At 42.1% G+C, this 11004-nt stretch overlaps 1 protein-coding gene across 1 annotated transcript; it reads right to left on the bottom strand.

The window, feature by feature from the left end:
• Positions 1 to 1063: 1063 nt before the first annotated feature.
• On the bottom strand, positions 1064 to 8778 carry LOC100690288 (proline-rich receptor-like protein kinase PERK13). The gene is made up of 2 exons (XM_013271715.3): positions 8685 to 8778; positions 1064 to 2148 (listed from the first exon to the last, which is right to left on the bottom strand). Exon 2 carries the CDS (start codon positions 2120 to 2122, stop codon positions 1577 to 1579), a length of 546 nt encoding a protein of 181 aa, XP_013127169.1. The 5' UTR covers positions 2123 to 2148; positions 8685 to 8778; the 3' UTR covers positions 1064 to 1576.
• Between the last annotated feature and the right edge of the window lie 2226 nt (positions 8779 to 11004).

Raw genomic sequence — 11004 nt, 5'->3', positions numbered from 1 at the left:
AGAAATTAAAATTGCATGCTGTGGAAGAGTTCGGGTCTTAGGAGATTAATGCATAAATAGAAGCAGCTGTGTGATAATGCAGTGGCGTGCAAAAGCAACCGATACGAGGGTATACTGGTGCTTTAAGGGTGTACTCATTTTTTTATACACTGCTTCTGTTTTATTGTTAATCTGAGCTGCATGTAAATCACTTTAAGACCTCCTAAAGACCAGATTATATTTTATCATATCCTTATACATTAAACCCTAGAACTGTAGTGTGTACTTGTTTTTTTCAGCGTCTGTGATAATCAGGAGCTAGAAACTGACAAAGTAGCATACTCTAGCATGCAAAGTAGAAGCAGGCACTTTTTAGAGTCAGAATGTACACTTTAAAGTCCAGTTTAAGATTTAAGTTGCTTTTTTGTATAAATGTTAAATGCAGCATGTTACAAATGAGCTGCAGAGGTGGTGGCAGGCTGGTTTTCAAAGCAAGCCATTTACCAGTTGCCAGTTTTATTGCTAGGCTAAGCTAAGCTGAGCTAACCACCAAGCTCCATACTGCGGGAGAGTCTCCTTCTCGAGTCAGAGTGAAAGCAAGTACGCACATTTTCCAGAATGATATTACTGCTTGTTAAACGGTTGAATACTACGATGTTCAGAATTAATTCACAAAGTAAATGAAAAATAAACTCTTTCACCTCATTTTTTCTGGACTTAAATCATTTAGCACATAATGGGACTACACAAACACACACACACACACACACACACACCTGGTAATTCATTAGTGCAGCTGGATGAGCATTTTATGTGGAGCAGATAGAGGAACAGATGGTACTGTGCATTGCTTCATGTAGTCATTATTGTCATTATTATTCCACATTCTAGCTGCCTGTAATTACCCACCTTCCTTCCTGGTACACCGCTTTCTCTTTCTGATCCCCCCCACCTCCAACAGTGCAGACTGGAAGATAATGTAATCACAAAAAGAACGAAATTGCAAAGCTTCTGAATCAGAGGCAGAAAGGAGTACTGTAGAAGGGCTTTGAAGTCATACAGTTAATATTGATGAGGTGAGACGTTTTAGATGATTAGCACCAGAGATTTCACTTCTGTCTTTTATTTTTGCATCATTAAGGTCAAACGCCAAAAATTTCAAACTTTGCTTACATTTTCCAGTTGCTTGATCAGTGGACATGGTACAGGGAGAAGGGCAGAAAGCTCCAATTAATATTGTTTGACTGAGTGAAAAGAAAATGAGTCCAAATATTTTTTATATTCCCCCCCCCAAAAAAATACTTGTGTGGGAAAAACATAAGTATGACTCACAATCTGGATGTGAATGTTTTCTATGCTGGGTAAAGACATCAAATGTAGTGCATGTTTGCTAGACAAGCTCAGCTGGAGAACTATACTTTAGCAGTTCACTTCTGTTGACATGCAAAAGCTACATTAGAGGTTTTTTGCTGACACTCTTCACAAAGTCAGAATCAAAGCGATGTAAATATAAAGCCCGAGTATGGCGCTAGCAGCATGTCCTCGCCATTGTTTTAAAGTCCTTGTCAGGTTTGCTCCTTATGATGCCACAGCAAAGCTATGCGTTGTACTTCTTTAGCAAGTCCCTTTGCCAGTGCCTCTTGCGATCTGGAAAAACTTTGGGCATGCGGATCTTTTTAAAGTCCTCGATGCATTTCTTCAGATCCTCCTCCAGCATTTTCCTCTCATCCTCATCCTCATCCAGCCCAGGCGGGGGGCAGCCGTTCTCCCTGACGCTGGGACGTGGAAGCGTCTTTAGGTTGAGCGTGGTAGGACGCTGGGGGCTGTCAGCGGGAGGCGGCGATGGAGGAGAAGGAGGACTGGATGACGAAGAAGGTTTGGATGAAGGCAGAGGAAGGGGGAAGACCGGGGGTGATGGCAGTGGAAGGTCGGGTATGTCTGGCGCAGGAGGAGGAGGTGGGGGAGGTGTTAGGGGAGGAGGAAGCGGGTTTCGAAGGTCCAGTGTTGGGATGGTGCTGGTTTCAGGAAGGCTTTGGGTTCGGCCACTGCTGCTGGTTTCTGCTGTGGCTGACAGTGTAGGTGCGGCAGCGGGTTTAGAGGTCACTGCTTCAGTGGTAGTCACTGCTGGGGGGTCAGAGGTCATTGCCTTGGAAATATCTGATGAACTCCCTGCAGAAAAAAGAAAAAATATATATTTATGAGCTAAATTTATGCTGATTTCAAATCTTTTCGTGCTTATAGTGAAATAAAAATATTGCTACTGTGTCTTTACAATAGGCTACATATGTTCAGTAAATACACAGACAGATCCAGCTGATTAGCTTAGCTTAAAATCAATAGGGAGGGTATTCCAGAATACTAGTTCTTGCCTGAAAGACAGGGGGGCACTGCGACCGCCCACAGTCCTGTACTCATGGTGAGATTGCCAGTAATGTACACTATATATAAGTACTGGATTTGACTTGAGCACAGGTTAACTAGGGAGCTTTAAAAGTGCCTGTAGGTGTAATTACAATCTTTGGACTCAGTCAGGCTTTGCTGTTTTCCTCTTTCTAGTCTGTATGCTAAAATAAGCTAAGCTAATCACTCTCTGGATCCAGCATTGCATTCGATTTACAGGCTTCAGAGTTGTACTGCTTTTCTCATTTACCATTCACCGACAAGTGTTCCCATAAAAATGAAACGTATGCGAATAACAAGCACATTTACATTCAGACGTCTGCTCTGTTTGAATACATTTAGGCCACCCGGGGAGCTTTCCACAAAAATTTGATTACATTTCACCTGCTTTTCTTTCTTTCTTTTTTTTTACGCCCTCTTCTTTATCAGAGTGTGTCAGTAGTGTGCGGCTGGCACAGAAACAAATACCTGAGTCTTCAGCGTTACAGTTTTTTGTCTCCAAGAGTACAAAAGTAAACACACGCTGGCACAAGAGCATGTAGGAGCATTATGGAGGCAGTAATTAGCACAGAATGGAGCTCAGCGTGAGACATGAGGAGAGTGGAGGGCAGTTTCACTGCATTTTTCAATTTTAAATTACCTTTGGTTGCATGACTGTTTATCTGTCAAGATAAATACTGGCGCTGAACGGATGGCGTGAAACCTCCTGACCAAAAGCTTAAGAAGCTTTTTTTTTTTCACAGTATGTTGATTTTTCATCTCATCTCTGTGTGAGAACTGAGGATGCTGCTGCTGCTGTGGCACTTCTTGGAAAAACTACAGTGTGTGTACATTGTGTACCTCACGGTCTTTGAAAACCAATGTACCATTTTCAAATGCAGCTTCTATCTCTCTCCCTCTCTTTATTTATTTATTTTTAATGAAACCACTGAGCAAGCAATCAGCCTCTCCCTGCCCTTTTATTTGTGCTGCGTACATGATGGCACACACTCTCTGATTTGCTTGTGAAATCACAGAAAACACCTGCGTCTACCTTAAAGTGAATGCGCTTAAAAATGTGTCTTCACTTTTATACTAATCCCACATTTTGACCACAGATATTGCTAAATCTCACTATATTGTATGTTTGTTATGTATTCTCAAACTGTTTTGTCATGTGATCCACTTTGTTGAATCTTATGTTCTTTCTTAGGCTGGACGTTAAACAGTATGAAGCATTTGAATGAGCAAAACATTTATCCCGTCATTCACATTACATGGGAGCAAGCTAAACACTGTGCTACAATACTACTCAGCAGAAAACACAAATGTCGATATAGGGTTCTGACATGCAGTAATGCACACATAACTCAAGGGTTTTCAACCAGATTGGGTTTGATACAACCACCAGTCACGAAGAGGAAAAATGTCTTTTCCATGAAGGGTAGCTGGAGGTTGCTGGCTCTCACAGGGTGAAAATGGTCCCAAGGAGCATTTTGCACCAAAACCTTCCTTATGGTTGCTTGGAAATGGAGACCATTCATTTGCAAGTCTCAAATTGGTTGCCTCAGCTCTGCAACCTTTTTATTTTGAAGGAAAAAAGGCAAACGTGTCCTTTTCTGGTTTCTGCCACATTTTGCACAGTTTATTTACCACTCGCAAAGTAGCTGGTGCGTGTTTGTTTGCATGGACACTAAGGTCAACCATAGCAATCATTAGTGATCAAAGCATCCACAAAGTAGTTTTTACCAACTGCTTAGAAATGCGCATTTTTCTCTTGATGGTGGTTGCCAGGAGGTGAACTACCAGCCCCACATGTCTGTTTGACTGGGGTTTTAGTGACTGCCATCAACCTCCAGCAACCACTTGCCAACCTGTCGAGGAATACACATTTTCTTCTCATGAACAGTGCCGGGTGGTCATGGACAGATGTTCTTTGTGATTGGGACCTCCGTCACTTGACCCACTTGTCACCATGACTGCCTTCTTCATCTATTTGATGTTCTCTTTAGATGGATGAGATATGTGCCTCCATCTGACCCTATGTTTATCATCCTCCTGTGTCATACCAACCCTCTGCATGTCCACCTTCACTACATCCATGAACTTCCACTGAGGTCTTTTTCTTTTCCTCCTCCCTGGAAGCTCCATCTTCAGCACTTAACACCTTTGTCCAATATATTCTCTATCACTTCTTTGCACATGTCCGAACCATCTTGCCTCCGCCGCCTTGCCTCTCCAACTTTGTCTCCAAACTGCTTCAAACAGTCCCTCTGATGTACTCATTGCTAATTTAGTTCATCCCGATCACTCCCAATGAATATCTTAGCATCTTCAATTCTGCCACTTCCTGCTCCACCTCATGTTTTTTTTGTCTGTCCCACCATCTCCAAATCATACATCACAGCATGTCTCACTACCCCCTTGTAAACCTTCCCTTTCACTCTTGCTGCTATCCTTGTGTCACAAATCGCCCCAACACTAGTCTCCACCATGCCCTTCTTCTTCTTCTCCTTCACCTCTCTAGTACACTGTCTGTGGCTTTGGGTCATTGACCCAAGGTATTTAAACTCTTCCACCTTCACTAGCTCTGCTCCTTGCATACTCATATTTCCATGTGTCTCCCTCTCATTCACACACGTGTATTTTCTCTTGCTTGCATCGACTTTCATTCCTCTTCTCTCTTGTGTATACCTCGCTCCAGTGCATACCATAATTGTCACATGTCTAAAATGACAGACAAGTTAACGCCGCATGGTTAGCCATCACATGACTGCAAGATCCCAGTGTGTGTGTTGATGCAACATGGATCATATTAAATAAGAAAAAAAAGCATACTTAGACTGTTACCTTGGGAATCTGACTTTTGCTATTTCCCAGTAAAAAAAAGTCTACCAGTAATTGATGCAGAGAAAATGCAAAGGGGTGCAAAAATCCATCAGAATGCAAGAAACGAAGTGTGTGGAGCTCAAAATTTCCTGGGGGAAGACCCTGAGATCCCAATGTGTCTCCTTCCATTTACCAATGAAACCTACTCCTGTGATCACTCACATTTCCACTGGCTGTGAAGCATGCAGGTACAGTGCATGAAAATGCAAATGAACAGTTAAGCACTCTCAAACATGTTCAGTGCAACAAGCACACACGTGCTCACACACACACACATATACACACACACAGACATGCTCACAGACATACCATGACACACAAGGGCCTGCACTGTTTCCTTCAGCAGAGCTCATCATTACGCTAACCAGCCTTACATAACGGCAAAAGCTGCTTGTGTCAAACGGAGGCGGCACGGCATATTCTCCCAGCTCCTTGGCTTTCTGAATACCTGAATGTGAGTGTGTGACAGAAAGTGCTCAAGCTAGTGTGCGAGAGCAAGTCAGTGTCAGCTGTGTGTGCCTGGGCATGCATATATAAGCGTATGTGTGTGTGCATGTGTAGGTGTGCTTGCGCATGGGCAGATGCGTTTGTTTGTGTGTGTCGTTATTCTGGGCATGAAAAGGAGGACGGCTAAAGACGGAGGGAAAGAAAGGATGTAGGGGGAGGAGGGAGCGGGGTAGAAAGATGTTCTCCGCTGTGTGTGCTTGTGCATTTGGTGCATTCAGTGTCTTCATGATGAATACATGTGTTTGTGGGCTTCCTGGACGTGGGAGTATGGGGGCTTAGTAGTGTCAGAGGAGTAATCCACTGGGGGAAGGGCTCCGTGCTTTCCTCCTCCACCACTAAGCCTTATGGAGGAGAACAGCAAGAGAGTGCACTCAACCCTTTCCCTGGGCCACTTCTCCAGGGATATATGCAAAAGCTAGAGCTTTTTCGCACACATCACCCACCCCACCTCCTTTTTTGCCTTTCCCATCTGTTCAGTGTGTCACATCCCTGCGTTGCCATCATTACTGCTATTAGCAACTCTAATGTGTCACTGTTGCCAGGGTTTATCACCTCTCTCTTACAAAACGTCTCCTCCGCAGTTTGTAATGCTGTCACCTGGATCTTTCATTTTGGTCAATTCAAAGCGCACCATTTATTCCCACACGGAGACTAAATAAAGCCATGAAACAGCTTGAAGGGCCTTAAATAAAGCTGTGTTGATATTAACAGTCAATTGAAATAAAAATAAAGGATTTTCTTTGACTTGTGTACTTATAAAGAGGTTAAAAAAGGCAATGATAAAATGTCAAATGGTCACTTGAACAAATCATTCCCTATCCTCATGATAAAATGCCCAGCTTTTGAGCAGAAATAAATATGTTTACATTGTGGTGCAAAAAATTGCTTTTAGTCTGTATGGCTAATTTACCCACTTTATAACAACAGGAGAGGACGTGATCCTTTTTAATTAGTAGTAATTTTTAGTATTAGTGGCCACTTTGAGCGACAGGTAGCTGATGATACAGGTGGCTGTGTTGCTAGCTAGCTTCACTGCCACTGTTTGTTATGTTAATGCCTTTTGGACTATTTTAATTCAATAATATCAGACAAATAGCATGGCTTGCTGTGTGGTTAACAGTTCTAAGAAGTCCTTGTTCCATCTTTGGTGAGGTAAATTGTGGGATTTTTATCAGTATGTTAGTAAGAACTGATTAGCTGGTATCTGTGCCATATAGGCTCTGTTGACATTTTGCTAACCAAACATGCTAATGTTAGCTGATAATGCTCTCCGATAGCTGATTATTGCTAATTCTTTCCTTGTTGAAATGTTCACTTTTTGCTCCAAACACACCAAGGTCACCATCAAACTAAAGTCAAGGCTTTAGTATGTTCACAGACTGCTGTGTGACTTCATGTTTGCCGCTGAAATCTGGGATCTGGGGAGGCCAATAGTTCTTGTGTGCATAGCTCAGCCTTTTCTCCTAGCTTCCCTTCTTTAAGAATGGCTTCTTGACAGGCACCCTGCCACTGAGACCATTTCTGATGAAGCTTTGATCAGTTGATGGATCAACTGATGATCTCTCAGGCCCTGTGTCAGGTCTTTGCTAGAATTGTGCCCTGAAGCTGAAGCGCACAGATGTTGCCATAACAAAGCTGGGAAGTAATGGCTAGAGGGAATCATTAGCAAGCTAAACCTCAAATTTCCATGCTACTAAAAGTTCACTTACTTGAATAATTTTATAAGTTAAATATTCGAGGGACAAACGTCTGAAACTGCTAATGCTGTACATAGACAGCATGATAGATGGACTAAACTAAGCCAATGCTGGTGTGCCTCAAACGTGTTTTCTTTTCAATGGCCAGCAAGGGACTACTACTTTTTTTTATAGAAAAAAAAGTTTGAAATCATGCTGAATAAAGCGTTATGTCTGTTTTACAAATTATATAAGATAAGATCTATATACACTCTCATCTGAAGCTCTGATATCCCTGTGCTGGTGTTGTTCCTGCATCATCATAATGTTTGTCCATGTCAACATTGTTGTGATGTCATAGCGTTGCGATGTTTATATGAAACTATCCTCTAGAAGAAATAGTAAGCATTTCAAGTGTTTTCTTGATTAATTTATACAATATAATGAATATTTTATCAAGTCAGGCCAAATTTAGGTTACTTGTGTTTTTTTGCTAGTGACAATTTATAAAAGCATTAGCTAGCTTCTTGGCTAACGCTAACTGAATGCTCAGACGTCATTTGCAAGTTGCAATATTGAACCTGGAACATGTGCACTTTTCTTGGTTTCACAGTGAGAAGTGCTCTACCCTCATCAAGTTTAGTTTCATAACAACAAAATGGTGATGGAGACAATGTTCAATATGAGGCTTTTAAACAGCAGGTGATGTCTTAGTGGCTGCAGCCATCTTTTACAGTGTCTGTTAGTAGCCTACAAATGTTTACGATATGTTAGTTTGTTGAAAAAATTTTCATATTGCACTGGCTTTAAAGTCCCTAAATGCTTTGTTGTGCTTGGATGTTTCGTCAAAATATATCTGCTACTCACACAAGGTCAATTAATAAAAATTTAATTGAAATCTCCAAAACAGTAGATGAGTGTAGAACAAAGATGCGTATCAGCAGCCACTGAATTGGCTTAAACACGACCGGGTCAATCAGCCTGCGGGTACTTTTTAAAATTCACTGCGACCGCTGACAGGTGTCGTGGCCTGAGGATGGAGAGACTGGCAAACAAGAGGACATCATCATCTCCATGGAAACGCCACAATGATGTGCAGGAGCCAGAGCTGCACAAATGCATAGTAATGTCTCTCAGACTGAGAGGAGCATTTTATCCTTTGTGGAGATGTACATATGGCTGTATCCTGCTGTTTCAAAGGAAACTGCACGCTACATAGTTTTGCCAATTGCAGCATGTTCCATATCTAATTACCTCGTATTCAGCTCAGATTTCCATCTCTGCTTTGTCAAACGATCTGCATGGTGCCTAATGACAGTGCGAGCGTCGCCTCCTACAGTCGCCTCTTTCATTGTCCTTTTTATCTCTGATTGACGACAAGCAAATACATACGGGGGTGTAATCAGACATAGTAATATTCTATTCTTCACATCAACTTTACTTGCTGGGGCATAAACAGAGCTGCCTATGTCAAAATCACTGGAGTGCACTCACAAGTCTCTGAGCAATTATAAATCTGTCAATCTGCATAATGTGGAGGAAATGCCTGATGTAAACAGCTGGAGACCAGAGAGTTGCTGCTATGTAAGAAAACTTAAAAAGAGGAGTAAAGGTCAGAGGAAAGAGAGGGTGAAATAGTGGGAAAAGTTTGGAACAAATGTACAAGCACTAAATGACTAACAGATATGGTGTTTCACTGCATTTAGAAAAGACCAGAACATTTTTCTTATTTCTGCAGGCTCGCACTTATTCAGTCCGAGCGTCTGCTGATTCACCTGCCTCACGTGCCTCCTCTTTCTCTTCGCTTTCCTTTCAAAACCCTGAGCTGCTACCTGGCTCCCACAGGGCATAACCAGCCTGCTTAAGCACCCTAAAGTCCATCCTGGCACCCCTCAGCTCCTGCAGCTACTGTGCCACCTGCTTCCTCTTTCCTCCTGCCTGCTTTCAGCAAAGTCCAACCCTATCCTGGGCTGCAGCACTAAGACCAATCCTGACTGTTCAGATTACTGATAATTAGAGGGACAGATTAGAGCCCAAGTCTCCAGATGGCCAAGGTGAATCCCATTCTAACGACAGCACTCACAGACACATTTACAGCTCACTGCTGAGCTCCTTTAGACCAGCAGAGACACAGAAACCGCTCAGTCGCATGTTTTTTCCAGTTCTGTCATTAATCGATGGCATGAAAATCAAATTCAACAAATTTGAATAATTCGCTGTTGAGAGATATTTGTTTGCATAGGAACACTGGAATAGATCATTATAGATTCCTCAAAATGGATAAACTAAGCCTGATTACCAACATGCAATATAAAACTTTAAAAACACTGTAGTATAACCTTTATAATAAATCTATTTATAAAGGGTGGGGTTAATAGACTTGAATTTATTACAGAATAAGAACAAACAGGGATTCTAGCGATATCAGCAGCTCTATATTGCTTTTTACTCTCTGTTGACTTTTAAAGAGATATATCCAGCGAGCAGCACTTCACTGGGGGAAAATGCCCGAGGAGATTGGCCAGACTGCTTTGAGCTTAAGCACAGCAACAGCATAACCACTCGTCATAACTAAGGTATGCAGAAGAGCATGTCTGAATGCACAACACAGCCTTAAAGCATAGGCTCAACAAAATTGGACCACAGAAGACTGGAAAAACATTGGCTGGTTTGATGAGTCCCAGAATTTGGTGTAATCGGCATGAAAGCATGGATCCGTCCTGCCTTGTATATCAATGGTTCAGGCTGGTTCCCAAAGCTCACATCAGCTTAAAGTGGTTTCTAGTAAGGTGTGACTGTACAGGAGTACCTGCAGTGGCTACTATAGTTAAAATGGCCCATTAATACTTATTTATTAGAGTTAATATCAGCATTTAGTTAGTACCTGATTAAAAAAACACGGGACACGATAATGGCAGTTGTTACCCAACTAGGCTCTTGGTGACACATCGAAGAAACACCTGACGCCGTGGCCTCTGCAGTGAAAGGATTTGGTGGCTCTATTGTGCTGAACTAGACATTTTACTGGCGTGGTTTGCCCCCCGAGAGGAACGTGTCATTACAAATCTGTACAAAGTTTTTCTGAGCGATCATTATTGTCCTATCATTAAAAGTTTCTATCACGATGGCAGTCCTCTTTGCCAGAATGACAACTCCCCCATCTATAGGGCACATGGGTTCATTGGTTTGATGAGAATGAAAATGATATGAATTATATGCAGTCAGCAGAGCTCAAAATAATTAAACACCTAGGGGAGATTTTGTACCAAGTGTTAGCACTGTCCACCAGCGCCATCCAAACACAAAATGAGGGAATATCTTTTGATTTAGCTGCGTTGATTTTTTCCAGGGAAGTTAGAGGCCCTTGGAGAATGAATGCCAAGAAGCACTGAAGTTGACGTCAATAAGCTACTAAAACACTTTGTACACTAGTCTTTGTACACTAATTTGTCAAGTTTTACGTAAAAGAAAATCATTGCATTCTTTTAACATGCCGGTTGAGGCTAAGTGTTGCAGGGGAAGTCAAACAGACACTTAACTGTTTTCTCTGCTGGTTATTGCCACAGCTTCTGCC

Source organism: Oreochromis niloticus, linkage group LG2, assembly GCF_001858045.2.
Source record: "Oreochromis niloticus isolate F11D_XX linkage group LG2, O_niloticus_UMD_NMBU, whole genome shotgun sequence".
In the NCBI taxonomy this organism is placed as follows: Eukaryota; Metazoa; Chordata; class Actinopteri; order Cichliformes; family Cichlidae; genus Oreochromis; species Oreochromis niloticus.
Note: the sequence above shows the minus strand (reverse complement) of the source record. Positions and strands in the feature narration are given on the sequence as shown.

Excerpts from the sequence above, each read along its gene's own strand:
- LOC100690288 (XM_013271715.3), bottom strand. The coding sequence starts at position 2,122 with ATGACCTCTGACCCCCCAGCAGTGACTACCACTGAAGCAGTGACCTCT.